Source organism: Chionomys nivalis, chromosome 12, assembly GCF_950005125.1.
Source record: "Chionomys nivalis chromosome 12, mChiNiv1.1, whole genome shotgun sequence".
In the NCBI taxonomy this organism is placed as follows: Eukaryota; Metazoa; Chordata; class Mammalia; order Rodentia; family Cricetidae; genus Chionomys; species Chionomys nivalis.
This window is the reverse complement of record NC_080097.1, coordinates 15746766-15763322: the sequence shown is the minus strand read 5'-3', so window position 1 is coordinate 15763322 and position 16557 is coordinate 15746766. Positions and strand designations below refer to the sequence as shown.

The window sequence follows — 16557 nt, the reverse complement described above, 5'->3', positions numbered from 1 at the left end:
GGTCAAAAGAGAAAAGGCTTTCTGTTCATTAACTCTGGGACCTTATTCCTCAGCCTATTTTCTATTAGAATCATAGGATAGCAGGACCATCAATCTGACACTTAAATTTTTCAGTGCATTCCACTACAACATCAAGTATCAACAACAACCTACTAAACATTACAAAAAGATCTGCTTTGATATCGATGTGGTTTGTCATGACTTCATTCCCCAATACAATCTCCTTTAAGAGAGGTGATTATGAGTTCGGGAGCAGCTGAGTTGTCTTGGTAACAGATCAGTTCCCACACAAGCTGGTCGATAAAAAGACCAACTCTGGCCCTCTCCCTAGTCCTGTTTCCTATCTTACCACATAACTCCCATTCTTTCTTTTTTCTTCTCTCCCCTCTTCACAGGATAGGAAATTCAGGTTATAGTAAGTTCATGAATGTTTTAATTTTATCCTTCTGTTTGTAAAAATTCTTAAGCACTCCAGATTTCCAAATACTAGAAGACAGCACCATATTCACCCTAGAGTCAGTTATTCCTTCCCTTAAAACTACCTGCCATCATTCTAAAAGTGCCTTATACCCAAGATTAGCAAGTCCAGTAAATGAAGGAAGCCACTTCCTTAGACCAGTAGCTAGTTTAGAACGGTCAATGTGGTTTAAATAAAAATGACTCCCATAGGTTCATATAATTTAATGCTTAGTTACCAGGGAGTGGAACTCTTTGAAAGGATTAGGAGGTGTGGCCTTATTGGAGCAGGTATGTTATTGGGCTTTGAGGTTTCAAAAACCCAAGACAGGCCCAGCTACCCCTCACACACACACACAGAGAACAGGACTCAATTACTTCTCCAGCACCCTGACTGCATACCTCTAAAATTTAAGGAAGAAAATATTGAAGACAGAACCATACACATTATATAAGGGGCATCAAGACACTCTACTTTGTAAGAAACTATGTAAAAGCAACCAGTGAAACAATTTTAAAGCAATCAGAATTTTTTATGTTTTTGGTCATACACTAAAGGTTAAAGAAAACAATCTCCCAATCTAGAAGACGGTTTTGATCAAATGCACTAGTTGGCATATTTTTTACTGAAGTGTCAATGACAGGAGGAACAGTTTTGTATGTACTGAAAGTGCAGGTCATATTTTGGTCATGTGAAGTTTCTTCCAGTAAACTCACTTTTAAATGGGTAAGCCTGGTATAAGAGGCTTTGACAGTCATAGGCATAAAAGATAACAGCATCTAAAACCACAGGACTGGTGTAGATTCCTTGTGCAGGCAAAATGGCTAGAGGAAAAGGGCAAGTACAACAGCAGCACCTACAAAAGGAAGCTGAGAATAGGACCTCTGGTGTCAAGAAGGAAAGCATGGTAGTAATCACAGAAACCAAAACAAAGACGGTTTTAATAGGAAGGCAGTCCCAAGTAAGTAAGTCGTTGACGAGGTAGAGATGACACGGTGGTATTTAACTGTATGAAATGGTTTGCTACTGAAGTTTCTCAGCAAATGATGGGGACAGAAACACAAGGAGGTTGACAGGCAATGAATGATAAAGATAGAAAATGCAGACAAGTTTCATATTTAAAGGAGAAGACATCTAAATTAGACCATTGTTAGCAACATCACAATGATGGAGAGAGTAGCTAGAGACAGCAAATTGCCAAGAAGCCAAAAGGAGAACGAGATTCAAGCACCAGGAAGATTTTGTCTTCCATAGGAGGAGGAGCCAGCGTTCACACGAGACAAACACAAGGGATGACCCCAGGATGGGAAGAAGAGGGTCCATGTTCCAGCTTTCTCAGTTGTCCCTTACACTTTAATAGAAAGTGAGGTTACCAGAAACCTGAAGGGGGAGAGTATGGAGATCCGAGACAAGGAAAGTAAGAGTTATTTTGAAAAACAAAAAGCAGTTTATTAGGAGTATTTAGCAGGACTACTTAATTTTAATTCCTATTCGAGGTCTGTGGTTTTGAATGCAATGTAAGATAGTTCCCACAGGTGTGCATTCTTCAGCGCTGAGCTGCTCAGACTTGTTTAACCTAGAGCTGGGGTTTGTGGTCACAACACGTCAGAAGGAAACGAGCACTGGCACGGTAATGGTGACAATGAGAGTGACCCGGCGACGACAGGCTTCAGGAAGGCGGAGAGTGACCCAGCGACGACAGGCTTCAGGAAGGCGGAGAGTGACCCGGCGACGACAGGCTTCAGGAAGGCGGAGAACGAGCACGGCACAAATGGAGCCAGAGAGGAAACATATCTGGACAAGCTACTAGGGGAGGCACAATGGCTTCTAACGTTTGTCTGGAGCCACATTATCTTATATGCCCAATTTTCTCTCTTACTCTCATGTGGTTAATATTTGTTCTATGCTTACAACTCCCAACTCTCCCTCTGACAGAATTTAGACTTCTAAGATAAACCTGGGGCCAACTCCTAATATCCCAAATTTTAACTTCAAGTAAACCTTTTGGTTACTGTAGACTTAGTTTTTATCTCTAAAAATTATGGGTAAACCTAGCATCCTTTCATTTACGTGTTACTTTAAGTTAAATAATATATGCTAGCAAATTCACATAACTTCCCCTGCACTCACATGGACACTGGCATGTGTGCATATGCGCGCGCACACACACACACACACATACACATACAAAACCCAGTACTGCATACCCAGAAAACTAAATGCATAAAAAGAAGTTAGAGATGTCATGGGAAGGAAAACATGTAGGGAAACTACAGACAGTGAGTGAAGCCAGCTCCAGCTACATGAGCGTGAGGACTGTCCCCAGCAGTCTACTAGAAAAGGGCTTCCCAATCCTAGTGTGTCCAGAATGCCAGGTGTGGAGTGCCAGGCTCCCTCTAATGTTTGTTTTGTCGGGTTAATTCTTGCCTTAATTCTTCTGTATTCCTATTCCTCCCTTTGGGAAAAGAAATGTTTACGGCACACCACTGCACTTTGGAATTAGGTAACTGGGGTTTCAGTTCTTTTCTTCAGTGTCTCACACCTATATGTTTGCCTGGAGTCTCAGGAGACTTAGAGCAATAACAAAATAGTTAAAACTCTGGGAACAGAGTACTTCTTAGTTTGAGATGGCCACGTGACTGTGGAGGCAGGGATTCAATGCTAGAGTTTGGACCTGTACATCCCCAAGGCCCATGTGCTGGAAGCTTCATCCTCAGCCTGTGGCCTATCGGGAGGTAGCAGAACCCTACGAAAGCCCTTTGTGGTGCACCCCTGAAGGATTCTGGGACCCGACCTTTTCTTTGCCTCCTAGCTTCCAAGAGCAGATTCTCTGACTATGAACTCCTCTTATGATGCTCTAGGTTTCCTGTAAAAATATATAAACTAAACTAAGTACTTCCTGCTTCTGATGAAATTCACAGTGTGGGAAGTTTTCTCACAAAAGAGTAATAGCACACTCTTTTGTTCCCCTCTAACGCTCTCTGTTCTGCTTTGTGCCCTTCTCAGAAAACTGCTTATATTCCACTTTCCAGATTACTCAGTCTCACTGGGGGACACGGTATTGTCCTGCTCTTTGTATCGACTTACAGCACTTGGCACATTGCTTTGAAGATGGTAGGATTAATAAAAGTAAATATTGATGCAGAAAATCCAAAAGTGAGATAATGTTGCACAAATTGTCTTCTGAAGCAAAAGATTTATGGTCAAGCAGTAAGGAAAAAGTTTTACCTCACCATTCAGTATACCAGATGGTAAGAAAAGAACAGCTACAGTCAGACTACTTTGCTCTGGCTGCTTGGGGCCATCAACAATTCCCCACAGCAGAATCATTTGTACTGTTGGATCCTTCTCTTATTGTCACTGTGCTGGGTTTCTACAAGTTGACTAATCCGTTTCTGGGCAGGCTACTTATAAGATAATTATTTCTAGATAGCAATATAACTTTACTTTAAGGTTTTCCAGCTAAGATGGGGGACTAGAAACTGCCTACTTGTGACACTAAGAAGGAAAAACAGTGCCAGAATAGACTCTATTCCAAAAAGAACAAAAGAGCTTCAGAAGTGCACAAAAGTGATGAAATAATGGCAGACTGTAAGAAACGAATGAGCAACGCACAGAAAAGAAGTAAGGCCAACTTAATACAGCTTCCTCCATGGGGATCTGCAGCAAGGGGAGAGGAAGCAGCAATCTTATCTAAAAGGTAAGCTAGAGACTGCCAGCTACCCTGTAAAGCTAAGTGTGGTTGGCAGATCCTCTTAGTTTCACAGCCCACCAGCTGGGCAGGTCCTCCCATTTCCTCAGATTATATGCCCTTCTCTGGGGTGGGCGATGTTCAGTCTGAGGGAAGTAAGGGAGCAACCATGACACTCTATTGGCAAAGGATTTGTACTTCCCAAGTCTCTAAGTACTGAACTTCCTGCTGGAAGGATGTGGATATCTGGAGTTTTGGGCTGGAACATCAAAGCTTTCTGAATCTACAGAAGTGAAAGGCAAACAGGTGGATCCAAGTTTGTAGGTATTAAACTTCAAAATTATTCTCAGTTGGAAGAAACTGCTATACAACAAAAGGTAATAACTGGTCAAGAAGAAGTAACCATTTTAAATATTTGTGCACTAAATTAAAGATACTTCAGAGTTAAACTATATCATCAATCAAATAGAATTAAATATCTAGAGAATATTCTATCTAATAGAAACGGTATACACATCGTCTCCACAGTTCGTGTAACCATCCCTAAAATAGATGACATTCTAGGTCACAGCACAAACCTTAAACATGAAAGAACAGAAATAATCTTGTAGATATCATCAGGCAACAGTAAGTTAAAATGAAGACAAGAGAAGCAACAGAAACTACACAAACTCTTGAAGATTGAACAATACATTCTTGATGACCAGGTGTCGTTGAAAAATCAAAAAACTATTAAAAAAATCCTAGAAGAAATGAAAGTTAAAAACATAATTTCCTAGAACTTTGTGATACAATTAAGCCACTCCTAGGACCATAGTTTACATCTGTGTAAATACTATATAGTATAGAGTAGAAAAACATACTATATATTAGAAAAGGGTATCTTACATAAATAACATACCGATGCACACTGAGGTTGTAAAATAAGAACAACACAAGGTAGCTAGAAATAATAAAGATTAGAGCAAAAACTTGATGAAATGGAAACTACAGAACAATACATGGAATCAAACAAAGAGGTGGCCCTTTGAGGAGGAGTTTGCAATTGACAAACTCCTGGCCAAAGTATCCAATTGAGAACGACCCAACTTAATAAAATCAGAGCTGAATAGAAAACATTTTAACAGATTCCAATGAAATCCAGAGGTTCATTGAGAACTACTTTGAAACTTTTATCTCCCAAACTTGCATAATCTGTATTATGTAAGAAACGTATAATGGCATTAATTTTATTGAATCAAGATGACATAAACAACTTAAGCAGAACCATATCAAGTAATGAGACTGAAGCAGTAATCAAAAGCTTTTCACTTTATGAAAGACCCAGAAGCAATGGATTCGCTGACAGTTCCGCCAAATGTTTGAGAAAGAGAAAACAAATAATATTCCTCAAACTGTACAGTGGCAATACTCTGCAAACTGTAAATCAACAATACTCCTTAAATTATAATACAGCAGCTCCTCAAATTACACAAGATAGGAAGGGAAGGATACTCGCCAAACTAATTCTGTAATGCTAGTATTTCTACGATACCCAAACCAGATAAATACACAGAAAAAAAAAAAGAAAAGAAAAGAAAAGGCTGTAGGACAATTTCACTGACAAACACAATAGAAAACTTTTCACCAAAATTTTTGTAAATCTTACTCAGGATATCCTACATATCAGATATTTACATTACAATTCATAAAAGTTGACGTGGGATGTACTTTTGTATATAAGTTGCTTTTATTGGTTAACAAATAAAGCTGTTTTGGTCTATTGCAGGGCAGAATAGTCAGGCTGGAAGAGACTGTATAGAGAGAGTAGGCAGAGTCAGAGAGACGCCATGTGACTACTGAAGGAGACAGACGCCAGATCCTTACCAGTAAGACACAACCCCGTGCAAACACACAGATTAATAAAAAAGGGTTAATTTAAGATGTAAGAGTTAGTTAATAAGAAGTCTGAGCTAATAGGCTAAACACTATTATAATAATATAGTTTCTGAGTGAGTATTCAGGTCTGAGAAGTTGTGAAACGAACGAGCAGTCTCAGCCTACAAAGTGACCCCAATGTGGGCCAACTACATCCACATAAAACCTGAGAGAGTTGGGAAGGAATTGTAGACACAAGAACAGAGTTAAGCATGACTTCTTGGTAGCCGTACTTTTTTTCAGATTTGTTCTGTTTGCTGGTGACAAGCAGAGGCATGGCTTCTTTAAGAGAGGGCTTCCTGACTCAGTGTTAGCAGCAAAAAAACTGCATGGCTTCATTAAAAAAAAAAAAAAAAAAAAAAAAAAAAAAACAGCTTCTTAGTGCGTGCTGGAGATGGTAGAATGGACTCTGGCTCTTTCCGGAGGTCCTGCACTTAAATGGGGTCTGTAAAGAGCATGTTACAAATTGCATAATGGTGATATAGACCCACTGTGTCCCTGGAGCTGGGGTGGTGTGCACGGGTCACAGAGGCAGTGAACATACCTCTGCCATGTTGGACTGGGCAGAGCAAACAGGCAGGGCCAAGGAGTTGGTCCTAGTCACATCTGCTTAACAACACACACACAAACACACAACACACACTCCTAGTCAGAAAAAGATTTCAGATATGCAATAGGACAGATTCAGACACAAAAGACCTCTAAATGAGACACACTGTGTTTAAAAAATGTACATAGGCTTGGGAGAGAGAGAAAAAGAGTATAGGCAGTTATAAAAAGAAATAGTTTTAAAAATAAAACAAAGTCTTTAATGAGACAGTAAAAGTAATATAAAAGAGCACAGTCAGTCATAGATTAGAGGAGTAAGGAAAAATAAGCCACGAAAAGATAAAAAATACACAGAGAGTCTGAATTATGTATATTATTGTGTTTTCTTTGAACTTTTGACTGCAGAGATATTTGATTCTGGGGGCTGCTAAGCTAAACCAGCATAAAGGTATCCTGACTTCAAAATTTGGGTCTAAGGATATGTTACTTTGGAAAAGAGGTTGTTTTTGTTTCTACAGAAGATGAGGACCTGTGGATTCTTTCTAGGCTAATGTGGTTTGATGGAACAAGAACTCCCCCTCTCCGAAAAAGGTCTCTGTGAACCCTAAAAATATGTTACCCAACAAACATCAGGATGCAGTTTGAAGAAAACAATGGTCAAATTCCCAAAATAATTGTTTATAAATGTTTGTTTTCATTTAAAGGGAGATATGATATAAAAATGAATAATACATTGGTATGGACTTTATTTATATAAATTTAAGATCAATTTTGTTATATTTCTATTCTTATTTAAAGTACTATGTTTATACAGCTCATTTAAAAATAATGTATAATTAAAATTTTCAGATTAATAAGTAGTCACTTATAATAGTCAAACTTGTAGTCATGATAGTTAGGTTTTCTAGATTTCAGATGGCTAGATATTCTTCAAATCTTTCAAGGACCTACGGGACATGACATTTAAAAGATTTTAAGAATTATACTTTTTGATAGTGAGACACATTTGCTTCTGGCAGTACCAATTACTTCAAGAGGAAGATGAGCATCGGAGAGGCTCCTTATGGAGTTTGCTAGCCATTTGGGCAACAAACTGTTCTTACCTGAACTGCTTGATGATATGCTTTATAAACTGGACATAAAGGACCCACAGAAAAATGACTTCTAACCTTGCCTAAAGAAGGTAAGACAGTTATTCAGGGTTTTTGCTTCATGAAAGAGTCTGCCAGACATTATGCAGGACACAGAAGCAACTGATGAACTTTACCACTACAAGGCAGAACAGATCATTGGATTTCCTGCTTCATGGAAAAGTCTGGCAGATACTATGGGCCTGTAGGCTTAAGATGGATTCCCCAACATTATAAAATAACTTTGGGTGACTGTCCAGGCAGCAAGAAGTCTCTGTCAATTCTAGAACTTTGGAAGTTGCTTACAATGTATTTCCTGTTTACTTAGATAACATTTATATCCTTCTGGGTCTTTGGCGTTGAAAACAAATAGCTATATAGTTTTCCTTAGTTATGATAAAAGATAAATTAGATATGAAACTTTAGACTCACAAAGATAAAATAGATGACTATATATTTTCTTTAATTTTTCCAGAAACAGACTAAATATTGTAACTGTAATTCTTGCTTGAACCGGATTTGCATATGTAATTTTACTATGCTAAAGTTAAAACCTTCCTTTTTAATTAGGTAGAAAGGGGGAGATGATGTGGGATGTCCTCCTATATATGTATTGCTTTTAATTTTATTGATTAATGAATAAAGCTGCTTTGGTCTATGGCAGGGCAGAATATAACCAGACTGGAAGAGAGAGAGAGAGAGAGAGAGAGAGAGAGAGAGAGAGAGAGAGAGAGAGAGAGAGAGTCAGAGAGAGAGAGAGAGAGAGAGAGAGAGAGGAGTCAGAGAGAGAGAGAGAGAGAGAGAGAGAGAGAGAGAGGAGTCAGAGAGAGAGAGAGAGAGAGAGAGAGAGGAGTCAGAGAGATGCTGTGTCACTGCCGAAGGAGACAGAAGGATCCTTACCAGTAAGCCACGGCCTCGTGCCAATACACAGATTAATAAAAATGGGTTAAGATGTAAGAGTTAGTTAATAAGAAGCCTAAGCTAGTAGATCAAACAGTATTGTAATTAATATAGCTTCTGTGTGATTATTCAGGTCTGGGCAGCTGGGAAACCAATAAGCAGTCTCCATTTACAACCAGTAAAAAAAAAAAGTGCTGTTATAAAGTAGCAAAAAAATAATTTTCTAGTTGGTGCACTCTATTAAAGGGCCTCAGCATTAGGAAGATTGAGAACCAATGCTATACATGACGGATCATTATAGCTGTCTGTAACTCCAATTCTAGGGAACCAGACCTCTGTAGGCACAAAGTACACACACAGTGAATGTACAAGCAAAGCATTCATACACAAAAAATTTAGAAAAAAATTTAAAGAACACATTAAAATCATATATCATGATCAAGTTGATTTTAGCCTAGCAAGGCAAAAATGGATCAATATATACAATAAATATAAGAAATCGAGTTAAGGACATAAATCGCATGAACATATCAACAGACAGGAAAAAAATTTGATAAAGTTCACAATCTCTTCACAATAAAAGTCACAAACAACCTAGGAATAAAAGGAACATATTTCAAGATCATAAGTACATACAACAAACTTATAGGCAACATGTATTACTCAAGAAAAAACTGAAAACATGTCTTCCAAAATCATGACTGAGACAGAAGTACCCACTCTTTCCACTCTTAATACACTACTTAGAAGTCTCAGCTAGAGCACCATGATGAGAAAGATATGAAAGGGGTTCCAACTAGGAAAAGAAAATGTGGTCCTATACTGAAAAGACCTTCCTTCTCCACTAGAAGACTCTTAGATAGGATAAACATTGTTATCCATGTAGAAGGACATGAAATCAACATATGCCAATCAGTAGCACTTCTATCTACCACTAATGAACTTTAGCAGGAAAGAAATCTGGAGAAAAAACTTGTATTTATAGTAGCCTCAAAACTAAAATACTAGGAGTAAATCTAACTATGCAGGTAAAAGATTACAATAAAGACACTGATGAAATAAATTTTAGATGACACTAGAAGATGGATAGTTCTCCTATGTTCATGGATAGACAAAACATTGAAAATGATAATTGCTGAAAAAAATTTAAAGAGTCAATGCAATCTCTATCAAAATATCAATATTCTTCACAGAACTAAAATTAACAACTGGGGCTACAGCAATGGTTCAACAGTTAAGCATAGTATTCTTGCAAAAGGTCAGAGTTCAGTTCCCAGCACCCATATCAAGTAGCTCGCAGCTGTTAACTCCAGCTCCAAGAAATTCAACATCTCTTCTGGACTCAGTGGGCATCGGCACTCACATTTGCACAATCCTGCACATATATCCACATCATTTTCTTAAATCCCTAAATTCACATGAAAGTACAAAAGACTTTAAGCACTTAAAGCAACTCTAAAAAGAAAGAACAAGGCTGAAGTATCACAATATCTGACTTCAATTACACCACAGAGCCATAGTAACACAAATTATATTGTATTGCCACAGAAACACACATGCAAGCCACTGGGATAGAATAGAGGATCCAGACAGGTATAGCCACCTAATTTTCTTTTTCTTTTTAATGTGTGAAATAACCTTATTCATAATTATTCTCTAGGATAACATATGCTCTTAAATCTTTGTCAACTTAGTTACTATCCTATTGCTGAGATGAAACACCACAACCAAGGCAGTTTTTAAAAGCAAGTATTTAAACGGAGACTTCTTCCGTTTCAAAGGGTCAGTTCAGAAACAACATGGCAGGAAGCATGACAGGGGCTTCTGAAAGCCCACCCTTGGTAACAAGACCACACCTCCTAGTCAGTCACCTAATTTCAACAACAGTGTGAAAAACATACACTGGTGCTGGGGGAACTGGGTACTAGAGCCATAATCTACTCTTGCATGCAGCAGCAATCCAAAGTGGATCAAAGACCTGAATATTTGAAAATGCTAGAGGAAAACATAATAAAATATATGCACAAAGGAAGACTCTGTATGCTGTGAATACCACTGGTTAATAAAGAACTGCTTTGAGCCTATGGCAGGGCAGAACAGAACTAGGTGGAGAAAGCTAGGCTAAATGCTGGGAGAAAGAGGGCGGAGTAAGGAGAAGCCATAGAGCCCCGCCAGAGACTGACTGGAACTTTACCCAGTAAGCCACAGCCTTGTGGCGATACACAGATTATTGAAGATTGGTTAATTTAAGGTAAGAGTTAGCCAGAAATACGCTTAAGTGATTGGTCAAACAGTACTGTAAATAACATGGTTTCTGTGTGATCATTTCGGTTCTGGGCAGCTGGAAACAAATAAGCGGCCTCCTACTACAATCTATAGCACAGGAAATAATCCAAAATCTTGACACATAGAGAACAGAAGCCTCTGAACAGCAAAGACAACAAAGTGAAGGGATAGTATAGAAGGGGAAAATACCTTTGCCAGCTATACATCAGATAGACATTAATATCCCACATACATAAAGAATTGGAAAAACAAAACGCCAAAAGCCAAATTATCCAATCAGTGAATGGATTAATGAACTGACATGACAGTTCTTAAATAAAAAAATAAAAACGGCCAATATATATTTGAAAGTGTTCCATGTTCTCAGCCAACAAGAAAATGAAAATCAAAATGGCCCTGAGAATCCATCACTATCAGAATGGCATTCACTAAGAGAACAAATGCAACAAATACTAGTGATAACCCGACACACTTACTTATACACTGCTGGTGCAAACATAAACTGAAAAAGACACTATAGAAGTACCTGTGTAGTTTCCTCAAAAAAACTAATATTAGAACTACTTGTGATACAGATATATCATTTCTGAGTACATATAAAAGGTTTTTAAATCAACACGCTACACAGATACTTGCACGTCCATATGTATTGCTGCAATAATCATGAGTTAAAATATGGAACCAGTTCAGACGTCCATCAACAGATGAATGGATAAATAGGATACATATACAAAAATGAAGTCAGGTCTTGTAAGAAAATGGATGGAACTGTCCAGTTCCATCTACGCTAGGAGAAAGAAGTAAACCTCAAACATCAAATGTGTTCATTCATGTGTGAGATCCAGATTTAAATTTATGTCTGTCTAGGTCATGAAAATAGAAAAGGGACCATGAAAAGAGGGAGAAAGATCTTAATAGGAAAGCGAGAGTATATAATACATATGGCACAAAAGCAGGAGGGGCTATTTGGGGAGAAAGGAGTCAACAGGAAAATGAAGAAATATAATTATACACACACACATGCACACACACGCGCATGCACATATAAAACTTGGGATGCCATGGTGGTCCGACAGAGAAATGTAACTTGACACCCGGTCCCTGGGCACTGGCACTGTGTTTAGGGAGGTTATGGGGCTTTGAAAGGGTAGAGGGAATCTATCTCTGGAGGCTGGTTCTATAGTCTTGCCCCACTTACAGTTCACTCTCTTTGCTCCCTGTTTGTTGTTGAGTGTGTGATCTCTCAGCATCCTAATCGGGCCACCTGCTTCCACTATGGACTCTCCCTCTGCAACTATTAAGTCCAAATAAACTTTCTTGCACAGGTCACTTTTGTTCATGGTGCATTAGCACAGCAGCAAAAAGTGATACAAAGTTGGTACCAGGAGACACAGGGTATTGCTGTGAAGAACCTGACTTTTTTATTTTTCAGAAAAATATAGAAGACTGGAACTTGGGCTTTTAAAACAGTAGAATGCTATAAGCAAAGATTCAAGGGCCTCCCTAATATGAGCCCAGAAGACATTAGTGATGAGAGTTACGTGAACTGAGGAGGGCTGGCTGAAAGAGATTTCAGAGAGCAAGCCCACTACTAGTAGCTGGGCTAAGAACATTTCTGTGATATTTTGGCAAAGCTATAGCTGTCTTCCTCCCACACCCTAAGAACCTGCCCAAGGCTAAATTAAAAAGGAATTCTCTTGACAGAGGAAATTTAAGATGGCATAACATTGAGTCTATGGTATGGTTATTACTAATAACTCATACAATTCTACAGTGAAAAGAAACAAGCTTTGTCCTCTTGTGGGACTCCTAACAGTGGCAGCAGGCGCTGTCTCTGACTCTTTTGCTGGGGATCCTATTCCTCATACTTGGGTTGCCTTGTTCAGCCTTAATACAAGGAGAGGTGCCTAGTCTCACTGCAACTTGTTATGCCATGCTCCGTTGGTGCCCAGGGAACGTCTGCCCTTTATTGAATAGGAATGGAGGAGTGGATAGAGCTAGAGACTGGGAAGAAAGGAGGGAAGGGAAACTGGTCAGGCAGGATTAAAAAAAAAAATAATAGTAATAAAAAATCTTTAAAAATAAGAAAAGGAACAAGTGGGGCAGAAAGAAATTCTTCAAATGTACAGTTTGGAGAGAAAAGGTTCCAGTCAAGGCTTGTGCTGAAAGTGAGGCTGCAACTGTTGAAGAGATCGCCACCAAAGGAGGAGCAGAAGGAGAGTGAGCACGAGCAAGGAACTCAGGACTGCGAGGGGTGCACCCACACACTGAGGCAATGGGGATGTTCTATCGGGAACTCACCAAGGCCAGCTGGCCGGGGTCTGAAAAAGCATGGGACAAAACCGGTCTCGCTGAACATAACGGACAATGAGGACTACTGAGAACTGAAGAACAATGGCAATGGGTTCTTGATCCTATTGCACGTAATGGCTTTGTGGGAGCCTAGGTAGTTTGGATGCTCACCTTACTAGACCTGGATGGAGGTGGGTGGTCCTTGGACCTCCCACAGGGCAGGGAAACCTGCTTGCTCTTTGGGCTGAGGAGGGAGGAAGACTTGATTGGGGGGGGGATGGGAGGTGGTGGTGGGGAAGAGGCAGAAATCTTTAATAATTAAATTAATTAATTAATAAAAAAATTACCCAAACAGGAAAAGGTTTAGGATTCTAAGTTATAAGATACCATTCATAATTCGCCAAGGGTAATTCGTCTTCACAATCAGTTTTCTCTCAAATGAGATCTCTAGCAATAAATCAGTGCCTTTAAAATCTAAAAGGCTGGATCACGATGGCAAAGGTTAAGTGGCACATGAAATCCTCAACTCTTCAGAGCATGCATGCTGCAGGAGGAAGCATGGTAAGATAATGTTGGTGAAGGACAGGAAGAGGAGAGAGTAAAGGGCAATACTGTGCTCTGGACACTGAGTGGACAGAAAGGGGCAGGCTTTGGTGCAAAGATTAACTCTACAATCCGTCTCCGTCCTTTCTGTGTTTTTTCTTTCTTTCTTTTTTTAAATACAGGGTTTCTCTGTGTAGCCCTGGCTGTCCTCGCACTGTAGACCAGCCTGGTATCCAGTTCAGGATTCACCTGTCTCTGCCTTCCCAGTTACAGTTTAAAAGCATGTGCCACTACACTCAGCTTGTGTTTCTACTGTTATCATTTCATCTCTTGTATGACTATATCCTTTTCCTTTTTGTTTGTTTTGGGTTTTTTTTTTGTTTTGTTTTGTTTTTTTTGAGAAAGAGTTTCTCTGTGTAGCTTTGGAACCTGTCCTGGAACTAGCTCTTGTAGCCCAGGCTGGCCTCAAATTCACAGAGATCTACCTGCCTCTGCTTCCAGAGTGTTGGGATTAAAGACGTGTGCCACCACAGCCCGGCCCCAAATCTTCTTAAAACAGCAGATGTACTGGGGAGGAGTCATGTTTAAAGTTCTCCATTAATAATAGCCCTACTATCTTGGGCTTACTGACTATTGGTTCAGGTAGGGGTTTCTCATTTGGGGCACCATCATCCTTTCTCTAAACTGAAGAATTTTTGTGTGGTATATCATAGGAAATTTAGCTAGCAGCAGCTCTTGAAACCACCAATCAGATGCCATTGGCTTACCCCGGGAGCAATCAAAAGAAATTACATATTCATAAATGTTCCTGGGGACCAAAATTCTATCTCCATCCACTGAGGACCACACAAATCCTTCCAACAAGTTAATGGGGTTGATAAAATTAAATACAATTTCAGCTACGGAAGCAGACGTAAGGAAACAACAGTATAGATTGTAACTGACAAAGCCTGAGTTGTATTCAATTCAAATATTAAAAAGCTCTTCCGCCCTGGAGCAAGGTTAATAAACAATAATCTAGAAGTACAAAAAGAAAAAAGAAAAAAAGATGTATGTTTGAAAGAAGCAAGAGCTAGCACTGATGGAATCTATGGGTATGAAGAAATATAGTTCAAATTTACCAGCTGGCCAGATCAAGCCATCCATCCTTCAGCTTGCCAAAGGGATCAAGCAAGCCATTCTTTCTCACAGTCCATGTGCTTTTTTACTGGCCGTTTTCTCTGACTCTTGTCTAGGGTCAAGAGTTGCTTTCAATCCTAACTTGCTTTCATTTATTGAATTGGCAAATCTACGCTGAACCTCCAACACCTAAAGGCAAGCCATCTTATTGGCTGGCACTCACTTCTTTTCTCCCTGTTAAGCCTGAGGCTGTAAACTGCAGCCCACATTCTCCGGCACACACTACCTACAAAAAAAAAAAAAAAAAAAAAAAAAGCAGTCCAGGGTGGAAAAGGAGGGTTCTTTGCCGTTCTTGAACCACGCGGTAAAGGAACGCTTAAAGAAAAAAAAAAAAAATAGAAGCGAATCGGAAGCACAAACGGAAACGAAAGGAAATACGAAGGCATGAAAGGCATGAGAACATTCAAAACTCCGTTTCTAAAACCAAACTACTTTCTCCTCGTACTTTCACGAGCCCAAGGGCATCCCTTGCCTCTTGTGACTGATCCCAATCTCGGCAGTTAGGACCACGCTTCTCATTCTCAACAGCACAGAAGGGAGTGGGGGCCAGGTGCCATCTGAGCACCTGGCAAAAGCCACCCTCCAGACGAGGATAGGAAAAGGGAAGGCCTTTAAAAATGGACCGTGGCTCCCAGAACAATCACACTGGGTGGCGGACGGGAGACCGGGAACTCCCTCGGGCGAGCCTGCTGTTGGGAGCGCTGCTCGCTGCACCGGCTGCAGAGGAGGATGGAGGCTGCGGCGCCGAGACTCCAACCCGCTCTTCGCAGGCCGACTGAGGCCGCCCAGGCCGCCCAGCCCCGGGCCCCGAGAGGCGCCAGTGGGGCCCAGCGATCCGCGTCCCCCCGCGTCCCCCAGGACCGGCCTCCCGCCACCGAGCAGCTCGCAGGTCAGCCTTCCCTCACGTCCCGGCGCCTCACGCCCCGTCCCCGTCCCCGCCCAGCACCGGGCCTCGCTCGCCTCCCGCGGCCATCAGGTCCTCAACCCGGTCTCCTTAGCCGTACTGATTACCTTCCCCAAGCAAATGTGGCACGTGATGGGCAGAGTGAGGGACAATGTAACGTTCTGCACGGTCTGAGCCATGGCAGCGTTCAGAATCCCGCCAACACGGAAGTCCCGCCGACAGCAGCTCTTCGCCACGCTGGGAACGCGCGAGGCCGGCTACGGCGGCCTGGCAGGGCCATAGCGAGCCGGGCGAGGGGACGGAAACGCGCTTCTGAGACGCGCAGTCGCCCCGTCTTTTTTTCCTTTCCTTACTGAATAATAACTATTATTAAGAACATATTAAAAATAGGTGCCTGGGTCAGGAGCTTTAAAAAAAGATGCTGGGAATGGAAAGGAAGACGGTTTACTAAAGGTTTCGAGGCTCTTGAAAATTTAAAGGAAAGTGTAATTAATTTGTGCAGGAAATAGAGAAAGCTATGGTGTTTCAGTCCCCACAACATCCCTCCAAGAGTCGAATAGGGGTGGGGAGTTAAGTTGCACGTCTTGATAAAACGGAGCCCTCAAAACATACCGAGAAAATATGTAACCTATTCATTTAATATTGTCAAAACAAGCGTTCTCTCTCAGTTCCGTCCTTATTCTTATGCATGCTTCCAGAAGGCCCAGAT

The 16557-nt window shown here is 40.6% G+C and overlaps 1 protein-coding gene across 1 annotated transcript in view; it reads right to left on the bottom strand.

Annotated features, from left to right (window-relative positions):
* Obi1 (ORC ubiquitin ligase 1) overlaps nucleotides 1–16067 on the bottom strand; it is a 44540-nt gene extending 28473 nt beyond the window's left edge. The window contains exon 1 of the mRNA XM_057786883.1: nucleotides 15956–16067. Within this exon, the coding sequence (XP_057642866.1) occupies nucleotides 15956–16027 (72 nt within the window). The 5' untranslated portion in view covers nucleotides 16028–16067. The remainder of the gene's footprint in view (nucleotides 1–15955) is intronic.
* Between the last annotated feature and the right edge of the window lie 490 nt (nucleotides 16068–16557).